Raw genomic sequence first — 22,612 nt, 5'->3', positions numbered from 1 at the left:
GTGGACACTCCGGGACTGTGGGAGGGGTCTCCAGAGTCGCAGAGCCAGAAGAGCTATCCCCTGACCCAAAAGTTGGGAAACCTAGTGCCACACCCCAAGGAGCCACAGAAAAGGGCTGTACTTAAATACAGTATCAAATTCGTATCAGTAAAAAAGAATAAAGAGCAGAATCAGGTCCCTAGAGACAATACAAGTTTACCAGAAAGGCATGGCCGCAACAACACGGGTGAAAGCTATAACCCAGTATTTCAAACAGACGAAAATAAATTAGCAATTAATACAAGACACCAAAGAACAATAGAAATCAGGATTTGAAAGCCAGTGAAAAAGGAAAATAATCATTTTAGAAAGGATCACTAAACTAGAAGGACAATAGGACAGTTCTGGCAAGGGACAGGGGCACCTTACGGATGGAGCCACATTACAGATGGGGTCACCTTACGGAAAGGGTAGGCTGAGAGAGGAAGGCTGCGGCTATACAGTCGGGGAGGGAGGCAGACGCTGGTGCTCAGGGGTCCTGGGGGGACCAGACTGAACAGTAAAAGAGGTAAATGCAGCAGCTGGGACCAGAGCAAGGCTGGTAACGAGGACGCTGGGCCCCTGTGGCCGAGGGTCTGGCTCACCCTGCCCGGCTCCCTGCCTCATTGGGACAGGGACCAGATGAGGGTGAGGGGAACCTAGAACAGGTGGTGGAGGATAGATGCTGAGTATTATGTCTGGCTTCAAAACCAGCTGCGGCAGCAGGGGCCGGATCTCCTGCGTCTTACTCTTCCCTCATAAGGGAACTAAGTCCTCACAATCTTCTTACAAGAAGCCAGTTGTACACCTGATACGTGAAAGCTGAGGGGAGATGAGAGATGTCAGAGGGAGCAGGACATGGGGTTGGGGGCACACAGTAGACTTAGTAGATGGTGGACTGAGTAGCTGCCTCAGGTTAATAAGATTCTGGACTTACGTTCTCATATTTGGGAATGGGTTGGCGTGGGCTCCTCTCTGGCCTAGGAACTATTCCCTGTTTCTTGACTAACACAGAGCTTCTCCCAGCTGGAGACCTAGGTTCACCCTAGGCTCTTCAGAGCCGCTTGGGTTATACTCGGAAATTCTCCCCTAGGCCACTCAGCTCTGCCAAGTGAACACTAATCCAGCCCATTGAAGAAATATCAGGCCATACACAGAGAACACCACTAAGTGACTGACCGAGCACACTCAACACCTCTTCTGTGACTAAGTCACCTGTCGCCAGGTCTGGTACAACCAAGGAGCCAGCGGTGCCATGAGCAGCCTCACCTTCCGGGCTGTGGTATGATCTTCATTGGAACAGAGAGGAGATACTACCAACGAAATTCTTACACGGAAGAGCCGATAGGCCTTGTCTAGTAGCTAACTTACTACCAGGGACAAGCAAGTCATGTGGCATTCAGGTTGACGTTAGGTGGAATAAATGGCCCTCTTCAACGGAGGAACTCATTGTATACGCAAAATTCCAAGGGGATCTTCAAATAGTACAAATGCCGAATTTCTGTTCCATTGTGCCCAGAAATACATTAATACCTAAGGATCGTGTATCCCTGGTTTTCATCCTGAAATGTTAGCACAGTAATTATGCAGGATCCAGTAATAGAAAATTAACCCATGTGGATAATTCTAGAACTCCATGCTGACCAGGTGTGTGGCAACTACACCTAGAAAGGCTATTTCAAGAGGCGTACCTGTCTTTTACCAAAAGTCATAAGAGTTCTGTGATGATCTAAATTGCCCCATCAGCCTTTTTTCACCTTCCTGTTTCTTCCCAAGGAAACAAGTGCCTTTCTATTGCCAAGCCTCCCCTCTGTGAGTGACTGTGACAACACAGAGTGTCCTTCCTTACCCTTGAAACAAGAAGAGGTTGACATAATTGTAGCTCTTGGTGAGGAAGTTTCCAAGGACTCGCGTTGGGTAGCCACAACGGATTTGGTAGGCAGACAACCCAAAGTAAACACATTTCACAAAGTACCAAAGCTGAGCAACCAGGTTCTGGCTGAATTTCCTAAAGCGCAAAAACATAAAAGTGAAATAATGGAATATTCTTCTGGTATAAGAGCATACCAGTTTAGGATTCAAAAAAAAAAAAAAAAAAGTCGAATTGCCCCTCTGGCATGTAGAGCCAGTTCAGTCAATTGTAAGGAATTCTCTGCACCTAGTAGTAGATCACTTCGAAGGCAAACAGCAGGGTAAGAAAGTCTCATAATTAAAAACAATTCTACAAATGGTGCCTCCAATGTGTTAGTGCATAATTCAGTTGTTTAGGCCATGAATAAACTAATTTCTTTTTAAGCGCATTTACTAATGAACATTTTCTCATAATGTGAAAGATGCTGCTACCATGATCCAAATTAAAGTTCATCAAAAAGATGTATTTTTTTTTTTTTTTACTTCAAAGGACCTGTAATTTGGAAGATGTAGGAGGAGGTATCCTGAGGAATGAATCCCCCCCTTTTTTGCTACCACCTTCCCTGTGTTTAAAGTTAAGAGCAACACTTAAAGCTTCCTCTTTATTCCTCTTTATTTTATGTTTCAGATTCGTCGTCTTAACTTTTAATTCTGACATTAGAAGAAGACATGTGTTATTTTTTTTTTTTTTTTAACTGAAAATACTATTTAGTTGACCAGATCTAAGAACCAGCCGGGGATGCACTGGCCCATGTATCTCAGGGACCTAGGGACCTCTACGTGGATCTCAACAACTGGAAATCTTAAAAGTATTTCTTAGAAGTGTCTTCCCCTGTAGAGAAACCAGCTTTGGTATTTCAGGTCCTAATATGTTAAATACACTTGACCATGATCTAGCACTTGACAAGTTATTAATAAACATATCAGAACTTTACAGAGAGCCAATATCAACTATTCCTTCCCTCTCCCTTTCTAGGGACTGTCTCTATTGGTGTAATAGTAAGAAAGAACATTCTTTCAGCTTTCCAGGGAAATGTCCTTGGATTTTACAAATAATTTATATGAAAACCGCATGAGGAAAAATTGTTATCTATCAAAATTATAATCAAAATTACAAAACTGTGGGGCGCCTAGGTGGCTGAGTTGGTTGAGCGTCCGACTTCGGCTCAGGTCATGATCTCACAGCTTGTGAGTTTGAGCCCCATGTTGGGCTCTGTGCTGACAGCTCAGAGCCTGGAGCCTGCTTCGGATTCTGTGTCTCCCTCTCTCTCTGCCTCTAACCCACTCGCATCCTGTCTCTGTCTCTCTTAAAAATATATAAACATTAAAAAAAATTAAAAAAAAAGGTTACAAAACTGTGTTGTCTTCTATCCCTTATAAAAGGACCAACCCATGTTGTGATGAGTACCGGGTGTTGTATGTAAATTTCAAAATCACTAAATCATACATTTGAAACTAATATTACACTGTATGTTATGCTAACTGGAATTTAAATAAAAACTTGAAAAAATAAATGAACATTTCCCTTCCTTCAACCTTAAAGTGAATCAACTTGGAATAAGTTAATCAGTGGTTCCTGAAGTAATCCTGTTATATCTAATAGGAACATTAAGGTTGTCCCACAGTGAAGGACTTTTTCTTTTGGTGGTCTCTCCATCCTTTATTACTAGCAGCTGGAGTTATGCCTTACTCACCAATCTGTCCCCCACAGCACCAGCCACATAGCACTTTGTAGACTATAGGCAACCACTGAAAGTTTGTGAACTAAATAAATCACGTGCCCACACACAGAAAAAATCACTTATCAGATGAATTATTTAAAATATTGGAGCTTCCTGATACTGAATATTATAACTGGTAGCCATAATTTTTTTTCTGTGTAGTTTCAACTCCTAATCTGTTCCTTCTCTTATTCTTTTCCTGTTTTGAAAAGGATTTAGATAACATAGCTATTAATGACTGCTTTCTTTTGCACAGTAATGAGTAAAATTTTTAGCAACAATATCTGGAGGAGGAAAAATGAATCTGGGATGTTAACAAGTGATGGCAGCATGGCTTGAAATGACATGAAATTATATTGTCACTGACATGCTGGCAATGTAGACTCAAGGCTCACCAATCCTAATATATCTTGAAAAAAATGTCCAAAAATAAAGATAGGGTAATCCATTGCACTAGGAATGACCATTAGGTGAGGCTCAAAAGTGAGATCCAATGAGACTGAAATGATCTCTGTGGCCATTTTTTTTTTTTTGGTAATATTTATAGCAGCTTTATTTGTAATTGCCAAAGAACTATAAACAACCCCAATGTCCTTCAACTTTTGTATATTTAAACACTCTTTGGTACATTTACATGATAGAATACTACTGACCAACAAAAAAATAATTTAGTACTGATACATGCAACAACATGGATGAATGTCAAATATATTATGCCAAGTGAAAAAAGCCAGCCTTAAAAGCCATAGGATGTGTGATCCATTTAAATGACATTCTGAGAAAGGCAAAATTGTAGGGACAGAAAATGGATGTACCAGAAGCTAGAGGTGAGGGATAAGCTTCTGTCTACAAAGGGCATAGGAGATTTTATATATAACATTATATAATATATATAATATAATTATACTAATTATACTAATATAACATTATATTAGTCTTAGGTGTGCAGCTATGGGCATAGTGTTAGTATTTATCATAGTGCCTCAATCTCTGGAATCCCATCATGTGGTCCTTCCCAGATGGGGATAGGTCTCTGCTTTATTCACGTTAGTGTTATGCCCCTTTTCACCTGGTCTACTGCCCTGGACATAGCAGGTACTCAATAAATGAGAAACTGAGTTGAAGTTTTCATTAATTCAGGTATTATAACAAACATTCCAGCTCTATTCGGTTTGCAAGGTATTGTTGCTTAATCCCCAGAACCTGTGAATATATTACCTTTCATTTTTTTAAAAAAAAAATTGAGAGATTCATTTTTGAGAGACAGAACATGAGTAGGGGAGGGGCAGAGAGACAAGGAGACACAGAATCTGAGGCAGGCTCCAGGCTCTGGGCTGTCAGCACAGAGCCTGATGTGGGGCTCAAGCTCATGAACTGTGAGATGATGACCTGAGCTGAAGTAGGACACTTAACCAACTGAGCCACCCAGGTGCCCCTGTTAACTTTCAAAGAAAAAGAAGGCCTTATAGTTGAGATTAGATTAAGGACCTTGACGTAGGGAGATTGCCTAGGTTATCCAGGTGGGCTGAATCTAATCAATGAGCTCTTAATGGAAGAAATCTTTCTCAGCTGTGGTCAGAGGGAACCATGATGGTGGAGGAAGGGAAAGAGTGAAGCAATGAGAAGAGGACTCCACTCACTGATGTTGGCTTTAAAGACTGAGGCCGGGCCATGAGCCAAGGAAGGCTAGCACCTCAAGAAGCTAGAAAAGGCGAGGAAAGGGATTCTCCCCTAGAGCCTTTAGAAAGGAATGCAGCCCTGCCTACCCCTTGATTTTAGTCCAGCGTAAGATGATAAATTCATTCTGTTTTAAGCCCTAAGTTTGTGGCAATTTGTTACAGCATCAATTGGAAACTCATACCAGCAGGAATAACCCAACTATTTGGTAATTTGATCCTGCTGAAGGATTCTGCATGGCTTCTCCATTGCCCTATTTCTGGAAACACCAGTCTCTATGAACTTTTCTATTAGGACATGGCAACATCCATGCTCTGGAACTCTGTTCTGGGGATGGAAAAATAAAATCCTTTTCACAACTGCACAACGAATTGTAGGTTGTATTATTTCAAGAAATCTGCTTGGTAGTGAGCACCCCCCCATGGGAGGTGGGGTGTAGCATACAGTAGGGTCAAGAGGTCTGTGATTGGGATCTGGTCTCACCACTAGCCAACTGAGTGACTTTGGGGACACCACTCTTCTGTATGGGTTTTACCTATCTTCATCTGTGAAGTTAGCAGGTCTAGAAAGCTTTTTAAGGTCCCTTTCATCTCTGAAATTAAGAGTTTCTAGGAAGGCTGGTGGAGAATGCCCATTGATGCTCTTAAATATCACAGAGATAACATTCATCATCTAACTACCATGGCTTTTGAATGTGGTTTACTTCTCTGAGTTGACATGTATATAGAATTATTTATAGAGAAAAGCGCATTTATTTCACTTTAAAGACTAACAAATAAGATCCACAATGTCCTTACAAAGTATTTTAACAAAATACTAGTCTTTTAACAAAAAGCTTGCCTTAATCTGAATTATTTTTATCAGCTGAGGTATGTTTACTCTCCCCATACGCAGTATAGTGTGAAGGACTTATTTGGCTGTTGGTATTTTTCTGGGTAACAATTCTTTATTGACTTAGTTTTACTTCAGACTCATGGGAAATATCCTAACTCCATTTTTGCTTTTACAATATTTGCATTGCCACCAAAATCAAAAGGTCACAGCCTAACCATCCAGGTGAGAGTGGACAGGTAGCTGAAGCATTGTCAGGAGAGAGTTGAATTTCCTCGTTAAGAATGCCATTTGAGTCAAGTTATGAACCACATAAGTGAGAGCAGTTTTCATTACTTTCTAGTCACTCTTCGGAAAATGGCATTGGCCAGCCAGATTGCCATGTTATTCACAAGGCTTGGCCAGGAATGACCCTTGAGGTCAGCTTCTTGTAAAACATGAAGACTTTTAATGATATGTTCATTAAAAAGATCATTCCTATTACATTATATGGGTGCTTCCATGTCCCCTTCTGTTCACCCTTTGTTCCCATAATGTCCTATTTATAGCAGTCTCCCTTGTTTCTCTTTCATTCATTGGCGCATCCATTTGCTCATGCGTTTGGCACCGACTCGGTCCCAAGTAGTGTTTCTGGTGGAAGCAACCTGGGAAATCTAAAGGGTGAGGAGGAAGAGTGGGTTGGAGGCAGGAGAGAAGGGCAGTGAACAAGGTCCCATGAGGTGTAGGAGGACAGGGTGCCCTCAATATGACTGGACCTTAGAGCTCAAGGAGACAGGGAAAGGCAGCAGACAGCCACCTCCAAGGATCTCACTGGCCCTTTCCCCATTGAACTTTAGGCTGCTCTTTTTATGTCCCACTTTCTCATAGGACATAGTCTGAGAGCCTCTCATTCTCTTAGCAGTGCCTGTAAGACCATCTCTGGTCCATCTCTGTCTACTAAGGGGTAGAGACAATCACAATGGAAGGCCTCTGGTTTTCTCAGATGGCCAAGGTCATCACTTCTCCCACCCTGAAAAACCCGATTTCTATGAATGCGTACGAACACACAATGAAAATGTGTTTGAGGAATCAGTTCACGTTTTGAGCCACACTGAATTTGATAGTGATGAAGATCTCTAACTTTTCCAACCCATGGTGTTGTTTGGCCGTGCCTCTGCCTGTACCTGGTGATTTTGTTGTGGTGATGCGTATGGCATGATAACCTCCTGGAACATATTTGCGTTAAAGTGGGAGCGTGCCTCCGGCTTCCACCTTACCTCTCAGTCACACCAGGCAAGATGAAGAACATCCAGAAGTGAATTCCAAACACAAGAATGACCTGGAAAATGACCTTTCCCAGGACGGTCTTCCTGAGGTATAGTGCTCGGTCCACGACCATGGTTCCAAACTGAATTAGGACCATCACCAAAAAAGGCCCAGGCACCTGGTCCTCTGACAGCGAAGAGGTGATGTCTGCTGCTGCTGAGTGTTTCTGGGAAGGAAACAACAGGTTTAGGCACGAGTGGCACTTCACAGGACAGCATCGCTCTTACTCGTTAGAAGTGTGGTGGCCTTCACCCCCCAACCTACCCCAAAGGCCCAGAAGCCAAAGACGATGATGACAAAGTCAACAGTGTCAGCCAGGAACATGAGCACATACACATCGGTCACGGCACTGTAGTCTGGATGGATGAGGTTGTAGAAGAACTGTCTGATGGGCACATATATTTGCAAAGTCCTGCAAAACAGAGACCCCCAGCACTTGCTTCAGGAAGGGCAGGATGGGAGGGATGACCGGGTATTTCCATCATTCCATTCCTCCGTATCCCTCTCTCCCAGTAGGTCACACCTCCCTTTTCAGCCCCAGCAGAGCCCGGTGTGGGGTGGGGAGGCTTCTGCTCTAATGGCAAGTGCAGACACATTCAAGTGCCTTCCTTGGCACTCTGCCTCCTTGTGCTGATGAGACCACAGGCCTCCTCTGTTGTTCGAAGCACAAGAGAATGGTCGAAAGCCCCAGAAATGAGGTGTTGGGTTTGTCACCTGATTCAATTACTCCCTGCCTGTGAGCCCCTGAGCATGCTACTTACTTCTCTGTGTTTTTGTTTCCTCTGTTGTAAAACCCCACAGGGCTGGGGTGAGAATTAGATGGGACTACATAATGGTGCTTAGACCTGGAGTCTGACCTGAGCACCCTGTACACATTAGGTAGCCTCTGCTCCTCCCCTTTATGGGTCCTGTGCCCCTTCTGATTCCTACATAGTGCCCTGGGCTTTTGACTACATCTTGTTCTGTCCAGCCTCTGCTCTGTCTTCCTTGTTTTCTGGGTTCTGCCTTCAATTCAAGGCCATGTTCACGTTGGATGGCCCTCCTGGTCTCAGAGGCCACATTCTAGGCCAGCCTTGCCTAACCTCCTCCATTCCCATTGCTTGTCTGCTGCCTGTCAAGGTCCCTGGCACTGGAGGAGGGGCTCATGCATTTTGCTGGAGACCAGCTGTGTGCCAGTGAACCTCAGTTTCCCCTCTCCAGGATGAGAGTGTTTCTCTAACCTTCCAACTTTGACATCATACACCTCTCTGTCTAGGTGGGATTTAGCATGATGATGCTTGGAAATACATACTATGAATCCTTGAAATTACTTATTCTATTCAAATAAGAAACCTATGTTTATAAATGTAATGGATATAAAAATGAATCACACTGAAAAGTGATTTTTAAAAACAATACATTACCTCACACAAAAAGACAGAAAAATAACATGTTGGTGAGGAAGTGGAGAGAAGGGAACCCTCGTGCACCATTGGTGGGAATGCAAATTGGTGCAGTCACTGTGGAAAACAGTATGAAGGCTCCCCTCCAAAATTAAAAAATAGAACTGTAATATGATACAGCAATTCTACTTCTGGATATTTATCTGAAGGAAATGAAAACACTAACTCAAAAAGATCTCTGCACACCAGGTTCAGTGCAGCATTATTTATCATAGCCAACTCATGGCCCCCAAGTGTCCCTCAATGGATGAATGGATAAAAAAAAATGTGTGTGTGTGTGTGTGTGTGTGTGTGTGTGTGTGTGTTTGCACAGTGGTATATAATGAAGTATATATATTATTGGGATGAATACACACACACACACACACACACACACACATGGAACAAGCCTGAGAAAGTCAAATAACATATGATATCACTAATACGTGGAATCTAAAAAAAAATAAAAATGAAGAACCCACACTCAGAGATACAGAGAACAAATAGGTGATTGCCAGGAAGGAGGGTTGGGCAAAAGGGTGAAGGGGGTCAAAGCATACAAAGTTCCAGTTATAAAGTTAGTCCTGGGTGCACAGCATGGTGACTGCAGTTAATAATCCTGCACTTTACATTTCATTAAAAAAATTTTTTTTAAGTTTGTTTATTTTGAGAGACAGAGAGAGCAGAGGAGGGGCAGAGAGAGAAAGGGAGAGAGAGAAACCCAAGCAGGCTCCATGCTGTCAGCGAGGAGCCCGATGTGGGGCCTGAACTCATGAGCCGTGAGATCATGACCTGAGCCAAAACCAAGAGTCAGACGCTTAACCAACTGAGCCACCCAGGTGCCCCGTGTACTTCACATTACAAAGCTGCTAGAAGAGTAAATCTTAAAAGGTCTCATCATAAGAAAAAATCTGTAACTACAGGTGGTGATGAATGTTGACTATTGTGATCATCCCACAACGTATACATCGATCAAATCATTATATTGTATGCCTGAACTTAATTTATATGTCAATTACATCTCCATTAAGAACAATACAATAACAAGTCATTTTCTTATGCCTTAAGCAGATGATGTTTGTGATATGAGAGGTAACTTCTCTGCTCTGCACCCCTGGTTTACATGAAATAATTGATATCAGCTCCCTGACGCTAAAATAAAACACCCCACACCGAGTGTCTTCATGGACTCACTTCTTTATGGTAAATGCTTTTGCTTTGATTAAACGTTCTTGAAGCTTTTCCATATAAAGATCCCTTTTACTTTTCTGCTTGATGCTCAAAACACTGCTTCCTTTTTGACTGCTGTTTCGGGTGCTTGTGCTGCCTAGAGACAGAAAAAAACCAAGATGTGCTGAGTTACAGGTTTGTTGACATAAACCCCACAGAAGCCCCTGGAACCCACAGAGCAGAGGATGGCTTGAAGCAGATTGAGAGGGTGACTATATACGATGGACTGTAAGAATAGTGACTGGGGATTTGCAATCTGCAGTTTCAACTCTGCCTCCACAGTGAAATGTATTTGGGTTTCTACACCCAACACTGGCTCCTTCTGGGGTTGTTATGCCATCTTTTTTTTTTTAAGTTTATTTATTTATTTTGAGGGGGAGAGAGAGAGAGAGGGAGCTCAAGCAGGGGTGGGGCAGAGAAACGGCACAAGAGAGAATCCTGAGCAGGCTCCATTCTACCAGTGCAGAGCCTGACATGGGGCTCAAACCCATGAACCCAGAGATCAAGACCTGAGCCGAAACCAAGAGTTGGATGCTTAACAGACTGAGCCACCCAGGCGCCCCTGTTATATGATCTTTATTCCAGGAAGAAATAGATTGGAAGAATAGTTTTTATCGTGCTAAACGGGGTCCCAGGTTGTAGGTTTTCCAGATTGGGTCCATGCCCCATGTCTTTTTCATGTCCAGATTTCTCTAACTGTAAAACGAATGTGGATGACTGCTGGTGCCTGCCTGAAAAGTGTATTCTGAAGATGAATACACGGGTGTTTGGAAAGCTTCAGGCAGGAGCACTATAAATACAAAAGCCCAATTTCTCCAAGAGTGGAAACTGGAGAGCTTATCTATCTGCTGATAATACCCAACTATTTAGTTAGAAATTAACTAGCTTAAGGAATAAATAGGTGGTTTTGCTAAAAGTTTCCACTGATAAAATCTAAAAATATTTTCAAAATAAATTGTGATTTATAGCATTCTGGACACACCCTGAAATATCTCATATCTCTGGATATGATTTAAAAACTAGCATGTGCCCAGCACTTACTATACGAGGCAGTGTGCTGGCCACTTTTCACAACGACCCCAAATCCTCGTCCTGGGAAGGAATCAGATGTTGTAAAGAACGATATGGCTGCCCCAGGTCACACAGTTGAGCTACGAACTGAACTTGAGCCTGTGATGTCAAAGCACTTTCTTCTCACATCACCACATCTGTCTCCTTGAGAGCACCCCGTAAACGCCCCTGCCCAAGACCCAGACCCACTGGCACTGGAACAACCAGAAAGCTCAGAGTTTTTCCAGCCTAAGGAAATCATGCGACAGATACCTCTTTTGGACCTATTGGAAGAAAAGCTGGATCTGGGGGATATCTGGGAGCTACTGCCCGATCGCTTCCTCCGGATGGCCGTGGGCTGCTCCGGGAAGGACACATGCACCGACTCCGCTGACGCGGCCAGGTTGATGGATTTCAGAGAATCAGAGGAGGCTCTCCTGCCACCACTGAGGGACAGCTCATCATCCGACTCTTCCTTGTCTGTGCCACTGTCGGTGATGTCATCTTCATCCCATAAGCCGTGGCACTGAGAAAGCATAAGGGACAACTCACACGGCCATTCCCGGTGAGGTAGCATCGCATCCCCACGATTAGAAAGGCAAATGTGAAATACGGTGACTGTGGCTGTGATATTGCATCATAAAAGTGACATTTGCTAGATAGTTAGAATTTAAATGTTCTCACAAAAAAGAAAGAAAGAAAAAATAGAGAAAGAAAGAAAGAAAGAAAAAAGAAAGAAAAGAAAGAAAGAAAGAAAGAAAGAAAGAAAGAAAGAAAGAAAAAGAAAGAAAGTAAGAAAGAAAGTAAGAGGAAGGGAAGGAGGGAGGGAGGGAGGGAGGAAGGAAGGAAGGAAGGAGAGAAGGAAGGAGAGAAGGAAAGAAGGAAGGAAGCAGGGTGGGGGATGGGAGGAAGGGAGGAAAAAAATAATGAAAAAGAAAACAGATATATACGGGAGGCGATGGGAACTAATGAACCCTATGGAGGTGATCCTTTCACTGTGTCTACGTAAAACACATCACCACAATGTATACACTTTAAATATATTACAATTATTTTTGTCACTCATACTGCAATAAAGCAGAAAAAGGATTGGAAAATGAAGGGACTCTAGGAAAGCTTATTATCTAGATGTTTATGATAGTCCCAGAGAGCGGGGACAGGCTGGTGCAGATCATGAGTTTGGCTAACTAATTGACATGGATGCAGATCATGTCTGGCAGATGGAGTAAAGGCGAAGTTATAATCACGTAACTCGTTCCTGCGGGAAAGCTCTTTTCTAGAACATATTTCTCTGTGTTTACAAGTAGCGTTTTAAATATCAGTGGGTGAATTTAGCCCCACCGTCCATGTTCACCAAATACCTACACTTGAATACAAATGCTGTGTCTCCCTGAACAGCCACGGTAAGCTGTGAACCCCTGCATCACCCACGGCTGGGTCAGGAACAGAGCCGCAAATACTCTGCTCAAAAAATGTTGGCCCACATATGAGACAGAGATTGTGATGCACTCTGTAGCGCCTGCATTTTGCTTCAAAGAAATGGGCCAAAGGGGCTGGTAGGACAGCAGGAGGGAGGATAGCAGGAGAGGCTGAGAAAAACCAGGGGTCTTGCTGGTGCAAGAGGTTACCTGGGCAGCAAATCCACCTTTCAGTGACCTGGCTGCCATGTCTTGAAGCTCCCCAGGGAGCCCACTGCCTCCTGAGTGCCCAGACTGCCAGGCTATGCATTTATTCCCCAGGAGCTCACCCAGTCCTCCCTCTGACACATGCTGTAGAGGATAAGAGCTCCAGTCCAATTTGCCAAAATTCCGTTGGTCAAAAAATAACTTGGAGCATGATCAACTCCTTAAAAGACAATGTCACCTAATACACAGATTATTCTTTTATTTTTAATTTTTTAAAGGCTATTTATTTATCTTGAGGTGGGGAGGGGCAGAGAGAAGGGGAGAGAGAAAATCTGAAGCAGGCTTCATGCCCAGTGTGGAGCCTGACGTGGGGCATGATCCCATAAACCATGAGATCATGACCTGCACCAAAATCAAGAGTCTGACACTTAACTGACTGAGCCACCCAGGCGTCCCTATTCTTAAATATTAATAGGTATATTATTGCAAAAAGAAAAGTCAGTGGATGCATTCTTGAAAACATAACAAACATTCTAGATTTTCCTAGTGGGATTTTCCAACTTATATTGATTTCTTTTAAATCATTTTTTTTCTTTTAAATCGTTTAAAAAGTTGTTTTCTCTTTGGCCAACATTGGAACATGTTTAGATTCTTTTACTACTTTCATGGTAGTGTATTTGTTAGTGAATTCTTCCAATTATTTATAAGATCTATAGCAATTCATACCAAATAGGATAGTTTTAACCACATTTGAAATTTCCACGTAGTTTGAACTGTTTGGTTTCCTAGATTTCCAAAGCTGTAGGGTAGTTTTGTCTCCTTATGAAAAGATTTGTTATTCTAAAAACGATTTTTCATATCATTAGTCAAAATTTCAGCATAAGAGTACCTCAAATACATTCACCATAGATATGAAATTTTCTAAGAAGCCAGAGTAAGTATATCAATAGGAACCGCCAACATTTTGTTTATTCTATGCTTTAAATATTCAACTGTAGCTGCTAAACCACGGAAATATTAATGAGAAGGCAGCAAAATGCCTAAAGGTTTATATATACATTTTTTAAATGATGTGAAAAAGGATACAAGTTGCAAGAGAGTTGTGAAGTGACCAAATTTATACAATCATGTCTTTTTTTTTAAACGGAGGTGTAGTGGACATACAACATACTACCACCATGTCTTAAATGCAGAAATTTAAACTTCAATTTCTAGAACTGAAAACATAATGTTAACACATTTGTTAATATATTCATAACAAGAATTAGTAAACTGCATGAATTCAGGTAATTTATCAGAAGAACCAGAAAATTCAGGCAAACTCAGTTTTGGCTAAGTGGTTTCCTTGGATAACATACCTTTGCAAGGTTATGCATTTTCTCTAACATAATTCCCACAAATATGGATTAATTATGATATGTTCATAATAGAAGTAGAAATATGGGGGAATTCTCTTCCAAGTTTGTTACAGTTTCCCTTATTGAGCCCCATAGGCCTTGGCCTCATCGCCAATCGTAATGTTCAGGTTCTCCAGGAGTATCACCCGGGGCTGCAATGATCAACATGACCTGGTTAAGTGTTACGTGCAGTACCTTCAAAATGGACCGATGGAAGAAAAGAGCCAAGAGCTGAATGAGATCATAAAGGACGTAGCCTTCTTTCTTCTCCACTCCTATGATATTCGGTGGGTGGAAAGGTTTATCTTTGTTCAATTCCACGTTCTTGTTCCAGGGAAAGAAGCCAAATTGGAAGAAATACTTGACCACAATTGCCACCTACATGCAGATGATGGAAATAAAAAAAAAAAAATCACTCCTTTTAAGAATGGTTCTATATGAAAAATAGTGATATAAAAGCTAAGAAAAAGATCATTTCACAGTTTTGGTGATAAGATCACACACAATGATGTGGAAAAATAACATTATCATTCGTACATGGACTTTAGACCAAGAGCGATATCTTACTGCTGCCAGGGCAGGACTGCAGATACATCAGAGCCGGCCAGGTTACTCACGGCACCTACTTATGATTTTTTCTATTTTTCAGGACTTGGCTAGTTTATGCTGATTTAATAAGGTTTAATTACTCAGCTATTAAGATATGGTAACGAGGACAAACTTGAACAAAAAGAATTCTATATTTTACATATTGCTTTCATTTGTAATCTTCCTGAGCATCTCAGACAGTTTTGATGCCTATTTTCATTTTCCTCTGACCTCTTTGTTCTCACCATTAAAACAATTTTTTTTTAATGTTTTATTTTATTTTTGAGAGGCAGAGGGGGTAGAGCGTGAGTGGGGGAGGGGCAGAGACCGAGGGAGACGCAGATTCTGAAGCAGGCTCCAGGCTCTGCACTGTCAGCAGAGTCCGATGCAGGGCTCGAACCCACAAACCGCGAGCTCATGACCTGTGCCGAAGTCAGATACTTAACCGAGTGAGCCACCCAGGTGCCCCTGTTCTCACCATTTAGTTGCTCCCTGGAAGTTCTCAAGAAGAAATAAAAAGAAATAAAAACTTGCCGGTTGTGGTGACTACTTAAGGGTACAAATGTTGGGGAGAAGCGGTCTGTGACAAAGACACATGAGAAAATTGACAGGCCTCATCTAAACATCCCTCTGACAGCTGGGTCACCGGGAATTAATTGCAATTCATGCAATTCATCCATAAAAAATATTTTTCGAAGTCCTCTTCTGACCTAGAGTCACTTTGCCCTCCTCCCGTCTCTCTCCTTCTTATAGCCAAGCTTCCGCAAAGAACAGTCCTGTGTTTCTTACCATGCTGAGCAGCACTGCCACAAACGGATGCCAGAGCAGATACCTGAAGACTATCTTTGCCTCTTTCCTTCTCACTCGCACCCCCAACCCGTTTGGGTCACTTACTAAAACTCCTCATTTACCCCATTCATCTTCAGCCTCGTGGCCATTGGGTCAGTTCACATCCCATGACCTCTCACAGTCTTTTTAATCTTTCATACCAAGGGGAGAAAGTCCTGAGCATACACCCTGTTGACATTCACAAGAGCCTGCTACCGTGCTGTCCACTCACGGCCTGCCTCCCAGCCATCACAAGCCATGTGTCATTCTGGGCACACGTCAGAGTGTCTATACCTTTGTTTGACCCTTTGCTTTTTGTCCTTTGATGACCTTACACTCTTCTGTTAAGACTCAGTTCTAAGTTGTCTTCTACTGAGAAGATGCTATGATGGCCTCTCTCCACACCACCCAGGCTGCACGAGGCACAGACCATATCCGTATTTCTCGTACGCTCTCTAATGCGGTTTTGTGTTGTACTGTAGGGCAATTCTTTGTTTACATCCTACGTGTTCACCATATTGGTTTGTGAGCCATTGAGAAACAGAAACAACTTTTTTTTTAAAAAAGTTTTTTATTAAATTTATTGTCCTCTTCTTATGCTTGGCATAGTTCCTGGGTTTTGGTGCATAGTCTAACTTGTAGAGTGAATTAACATCATCTTAATCTTCTACTTCCTCCCTTCTTGGTGTGACAGAGAAAATGGGGAACCCCAATTTAACTTAACTAGGAAGATTTCATTTTATGATGAAATAACGTAAGTAGCTCTTGTTCCCTTCTCTAAATTTTTAGAGAATTTCCTTCTTCCTTCACTTCTACATCAGAAACTCCCTTCCTTCACTTCTAGGTTAGAAACTCCCTCACCTCTGTACAGAGGTGGTACAGAGAATGGACCCATTCCCCAAATAGGGGGTCATTTATGTCCCGGATCACAAAGTTTATGTGATGGAAGTAAGACTTAAAAATGATTATTTTGGCAAGATCGTGACAGACAGTCTACTTAAAGTGATAGCTAGGTAGGTGGCTTTCCACCTTTTATAAGTATTTAAATATATTTAAATAATTACTATGGAAATAAGATACATACTTTACACTGATACTTTCAAGATGCTTTGATAAAAGCTTTGCTTCATTTTACTGGTGAATTACCTATAAACCTACAAAATTTCTGGAATCTCAATGTACATCCATCATGAATTCCATCCTTTAAGAAGCAACTACAGTACCAATGTTAGTGAAAACTTTCCTTTAGAGCCAGGTAAGAAAATTCGCCTTCTTCAAAGACCTCAGAACACAAAGAACTACAATAACCCAAGGAAAAAAAGTCTATTGAGCCTCCCTTTTAATTCCCAATTTTATCATTGTCATGGGAGTTTGTGACATTGCATATATTTGATGGGGAAGGATAGAAAAACAGGTTCGTATAATTGGGAAGAGTGTCTCCTGTCCCTCACACATGACGAAAATGAAATGGTAATTTACCCTCGTGTTACTCAGATTTTTAGGTAGGTGCTTATGTGACTTTGTGTTTTTGTGTGTTGAAACTGGCTTTAAGCTTAAAAATGGGAAATATGCATGTTGTATCAAACTATATTCAAATTGCTTACTGTGTTGTTTAATTGAGCATCCATTCACTGGACATCCACCGGCACGAGACACTAATTTCTGCATAAATAACACATTATTTCAGTAGTTCATATCATAGAACAGATGACCAGATTTCAAAAGCCTCCCCCATCACTTGCCAGTTGGGGCAGCCTGGGTCAGTTATTTCATCTCGCTAAAGCTGTTTCCTTTTATGTTAAACCAAACAATATTGGTGCCTATCTTGGTGTGGTGTGACCTGTGAAAAGACATGTACAATCGCCAGCACTAAATAACTGTTAGTTAATAGTCATTTGCCTATCTAAGAACATCCATTAACTTGAATGTCCTGCGTGAAACTGTCTGGGAGACAGGGCTGGCCTGCCTCGAGTGAATGCCGGAAGCGATTTATTAGCAATTCCCACTCGAGGCTTACCTCTGTGTAGACAATGGCCATCATCCAGAATCGTCTACTGGGCCTGGGCACAGACAGCATGGCCCAGAGGAAGATCAGAATGGGAAGCACAAGGGTGATCATGGAGGCAGAGACCACGTGGTTGAGGATGATCACAAAATAACACACCATTTCTGAGCGGGCCACCAGAGTGTTGTACATGGCATAGAACAACAGCAAGAACCGGGGTTGGCCAACGTAGAATTTTTCGGACTCTTCCAGCTCGTCATCATGGAACATCCTGTTCAAATAAACAACATGAGAATAAACTCGTCTTCATTTCTCCAAATCACTGATTTCTGCTTTGCATGATCCCTCTTGTCCCTCCCCTCCTTCCCATGTGGCCAGAGTTCTGGCGGAGTCAACCTAATAGCCTACTGGAGGAAGAAATGTGTGCACAAGTGTCTGTCACGGACGGCTTTGGCTAGTTCTGTGCTTCACGATGGGAGCACTGAACATTGGGTCTGTTTGCTCTGAATGTCCAGGTGGACGGTTGTCCACGGGAGTTTGTCTACCCACAACCTGCGGAACACCCCCCCCCCCCCCCCCCGCCCCCCACCCGCCCAGCACTCTTACTTGTTCAGCAGCAGCTCGCTGGCCGTCAGCTCGTGAGTCAGGGGCGGTAAGATGCTGGACTCGAGCCTGTCTGAGCGGCTCTCGTCAGGGCTCACGGCCATGTGGCTCTGGCCTGCAGAGTCGTCCCGCGAGCCAAAGGACAGGCGCTCGAAGCTGACCGCCTTGCTGTAGGAGGGAGGCGCCTCCACGTCCCCATCCTCGGTGGAGTAGTGCGGCAGCTCGGCATCTGGGGTGAGGCCGGCCTCCGAGGCCTCCACCGGCCCCAAGTCCGCGGCCTCCTCCCCTCCCTGATCAGCGTCTTTGGCCACCGCCTCGTCATCCTGCTCGGCCTCCACCTCCGCTATGGTTTCCGTGGTCCCCTGGCGAGAGTACAGCATGGTGCACTGCGTGGGCTCGCTGTCGGGAGAGAGGGAGGGCACACACCCCGCTCTTAGCATCCTCCCGATTCTCGAGACACCTTCCCAACACTCCCCAATACAAACGTCAAGGTGGGTGAGAAAATTACCACCCCGTTCCCTCCCTGCCCCCACCACCCCGCCCCCAACATTCCATCCACCTGCTTTGTTCCTTCAGAGTATTCATGTCTGGTCTGCAGAGACTGCAAACAGCAGCCTCAAAATGCGAAAGCCCACAGTGCACGCTCAGGGTTGAGACCCTGAACAAGTCACATGACATGGCTCAGACGTTGCTAAAGCCATCTATGCACAGAGGTTGTCTAAATCGTATCAAGATTTGCAGCCATGGTTTCCAGGGTTTCTTTTCAAATGGAGACAGTTAGCATAGCATACCTACCGCTATATTAAAGGATGGTGCCTATGGAGACGAAACTTTGCCAGTTTGGGTCCGTGGGTGTTGGCCAGGAAGTACTCTACTCCCAATTCTACGTAATGGGCCCCATCCTACCCATAAGGGGAGGATAGGAATGAGAAAATATTGGCTAAATTAAACAACCTGCATGCTTTATGGAAAAAATGCCTTATTTCTTGGATATCTGTTCCTCCTCCCTATTTTTCCATCCTTTACCTCTTTCTTACTGGTGCTTATTACATATGACTGAATTTTCACCATCTCTCTGGCTCCCAACATTCCCCGCTGGGTTCTTTGTGTTGCACATGGGAAGGCCTGCCATTTTGTCCTCCCCAGTGTTATGGACCCTCTCCAGTGCTATGGATCCTGCAGGCTGCACCCTCAGGGTGTACCCTTGCTATCTCTGTCCCCAGTGACTGCAACTTATCTTTTCTACTTGTTCCCCATGGAGTATTCATTCTCCCTAAGCTTCCCTACTTATCTCCACCCTCCAGTTTTGGCAACCTGGCCATCTCTCTTGTACCTCTCCTTCTCTGTCCTTTATCTCCTAACTTTCCCTGCCATGTCTGTGTAGGCGACTTTGGAAATGAAAATACAGCAGCCGTAACAGTGAAATTCATGGCCTGCCTGTTTTTATTGTCTACCCCAGCCCCTGAAGGGCAGAAAGGCAAAAATGTTTTGGAGATGTGGAATCTGGTAGATAGAGGACCATACTATGTTAGACTCTGAAATTGTACCGTTATCTGAATGGCATACGGTGAGCAGCTTGGGCCTACAAACACAGAGATTCTTAAATATACAGGTCGTACCCACTTTTCTTGTCATGGACGACAGTAGACATGTCAATAAGTGAGTGGATGGGTGGATGGATGGATGGATGGACAGATGAACAGGCCTTGGCAGAGCCTTCATGGCATCCTGAGACGGAAGAACATTTATGTGAACCCACATGCCCACTCATGTGTTTATGTTCCCAGGACCTTGGACTTCAGTACGGGACATCGCATAGAAAGCTCTTGGAATGCCAAGGCAAACTGGGTATTTTTCTAGGACTTACCTCCTAGGAAGGCCATGAAATTGATCACCCCAGGCAATTTTCAGAACAGTGGAGCCAACCCCACATCAAGTCTAACTTCCAGCTGGACTCTAACCAATTACAAGCACGTTCTTTATGGTTTTGGATCACGTCTGGCCCTGAAGGGAGTCAACGAGTCCTGGTACCTTCAGGACTCAACCGAGTGCAGTGGAAGAGAGTAAGTTAACACCCCTCTGATTTACCACCATGCACGGTCAAAACTGAAATTTGTCTTGGTTCGGGTGATTTTTCTGGTGTCACGAGAAGCGCAATGCAGCTGATGTTTCTGTGCCCCCGTGGACCATTCAAAAAGGCAATTCCACAAAGAGCTTTGGGACTGTATGTCAATCATTTCATTTCTAAATGAGTATTGTCTTACGGTAGGACTTAATGAGAAAACCCAAGCCCAAAGCAATAAGTTCCAGTCGGCAAAGGCTCTATATTCTACTGCACGATAATGTTCTTTACAAAAGCCAATGGTAAAGTATATTCTAAGTTCTGTAGATTTGGTCTTATCCACTAAAAACGACTCCTTGTGGCAGATTTTAATTTTCTTTTCTTCTATTGCATGTCTCTTTTGATGAAATCATGAGAAAAAGTCTTCTATATTTCCTGGCACATTTTCCTCTGTGAGGACTGCCCACATGAGCTCTCCATCAAGGAGGGAGCATGCTTATCTCTTTACACCTAGGAAGTGGAAAATACTTACAAAATGGAGGACAACGTTTGTAATAAGGATTTTTAAGAAACTCCTAACAGACAAAAAGCAAAGAGCGGTTAGTGTAAGAGAATGCTGTCCTGGGAGTGACCAGTCATGTCCCAGAATGAGCGGCGGTTATGCTTTTGGTTAGTCATGCAAATTCTTAAAACGAAAATTAAGAAACCAAAACCAAAACCAAACGGACAGCACAAGAGCTTATGTTTGCAATGACACGAAGGGGGAAAAGTGGTAACGTGAGGGAAAAAAACAAAGCATGCACGAGTTAAGCACCTTGATGCTAAACTGCCACTGTCAGCTGATGAGGAGGACATATCCATGCTGAACATTTTACGAAGCCTAGGTCGAGCACGCTCACTTGTTTTAGGAACAGTTTCTGGTCCATCTAAATCATCAAGGGTAGACTGCCTTGAGAACAGCATGGTTGCTTCAGTGTAGCAGCTAGCAGCGCAAACAGTTACAGAGACACAGTGTTAAAACACCAGCGGTACATCAGTTTACACACGGCTCAACTGACCAACACACGGTCATGCAGCAAATCACACACGACACCAATACTATGGACAACAAGTGCCACAGCGGGGCTCAGGGATGGGGAAGGACCTGTTCGGCCGGACGAGAAAACAGAGCAGTACTACGTTTTTATAAAAGTATCCCGGCTGGCAATAAATCACGAAACGTCACTCTCTGGGTGGGACAGAGAAATAGAAGAATTACAAGTCCCAGTATTTCTTTCGCAGAGTGGAATTCGTACTTCATGACTTTGTAGCTGAGTTTGGTTTTGTTTTTAAATTAGAGAAGATATGTTTTATTTGGAGCTCCCAATACTGAGTTCATTGAAACCATTTGGTAACCAAATGGCTTAAGCAGAAATACCTGCTTGGGTAATATTTATATAGAACATTTCGTTTTTAGAAAAAACATAACAGTCTCCAAGATGAGAGAGGGAGCGAGGCTCAGAAATGACCATGACAAACTGAATTATCCACCCCATTTTCTGAGTGGTATTCAGTGAAGCCAAACTAGATGCCTTGCGTGTGAAGGAGATGCTGGTTTGATCTGCAACCAGATATAAACCAACATCGGAAAAAAGAAAAAGAAAAAGAAAGAGAAAGAAAGAAAGAAAGAAAGAAAGAAAGAAAGAAAGAAAGAAAGAAAATGATACAAAGAAAACAACAGAGGAAGTCTAGCAATGGCAGGGTCATTTTGTCTGTTAACTTCTCATGTTGCCTAATGAATTTTTTTCTTCTGGATCACGTTTTAGGTCTTGGCAGATGTTATTTAGGGCGAGGACCCATGGGCTAAAATCCTCACTTCTTGTTACCCCACGGAGCAACACTGGGGGAGAGAAGGCTGGTTGATTCAGGACTGAGGACTGCGTGAGCGACTGAGGAAGAAGCAGACAGAGTTATGACGTGGGCAGAATTTCAGTGCTGACATATAGTTTAACCCAAAGGGGTACAGGCACCCGAAGAACCTATGCAGGAGACTACTGGAATGAAGAATCTTCTAACCTGAGCACTAATGACCTCGCTGACCCAGCGGGACAGGACTTTGTGACACAGGATGACTGATCCCCTGGCCGAACACCATTATCATGTGAGTGACTGAGGCCTACTGTGTGCCCAGCCCACACAGCCAGATGTGCTCAGTCAGACTTTGTGAGGCAGCAATGGAAACCATTCAGGAAGTGACAACGTCCAGGGCTCAGGGAGCGTAGGGATATCTGAGTCACTCACTCACGGAACCAGTTAAAGGGCTTTTCAAGTTCCGAGAGCTGTGGCACCAAGCCCCTGAGT

General features: G+C 43.3%; 1 protein-coding gene across 1 annotated transcript; it reads right to left on the bottom strand.

Moving 5' to 3' along the window:
* Positions 1–913: 913 nt before the first annotated feature.
* LOC106989718 (piezo-type mechanosensitive ion channel component 2-like) lies at positions 914–21,882 on the bottom strand. The gene is made up of 9 exons (XM_053206019.1): positions 21,087–21,882; positions 18,214–18,609; positions 17,620–17,878; positions 14,382–14,564; positions 11,438–11,690; positions 10,079–10,211; positions 7,728–7,875; positions 7,415–7,629; positions 914–2,026 (listed from the first exon to the last, which is right to left on the bottom strand). Exons 1-9 carry the CDS (start codon positions 21,233–21,235, stop codon positions 1,864–1,866), a joined length of 1,899 nt encoding a protein of 632 aa, XP_053061994.1. The 5' UTR covers positions 21,236–21,882; the 3' UTR covers positions 914–1,863.
* Positions 21,883–22,612: the final 730 nt, after the last annotated feature.

Source organism: Acinonyx jubatus, chromosome D3 (assembly GCF_027475565.1).
Source record: "Acinonyx jubatus isolate Ajub_Pintada_27869175 chromosome D3, VMU_Ajub_asm_v1.0, whole genome shotgun sequence".
In the NCBI taxonomy this organism is placed as follows: Eukaryota; Metazoa; Chordata; class Mammalia; order Carnivora; family Felidae; genus Acinonyx; species Acinonyx jubatus.
This window is presented reverse-complemented; position numbering and strand designations above follow the sequence as displayed.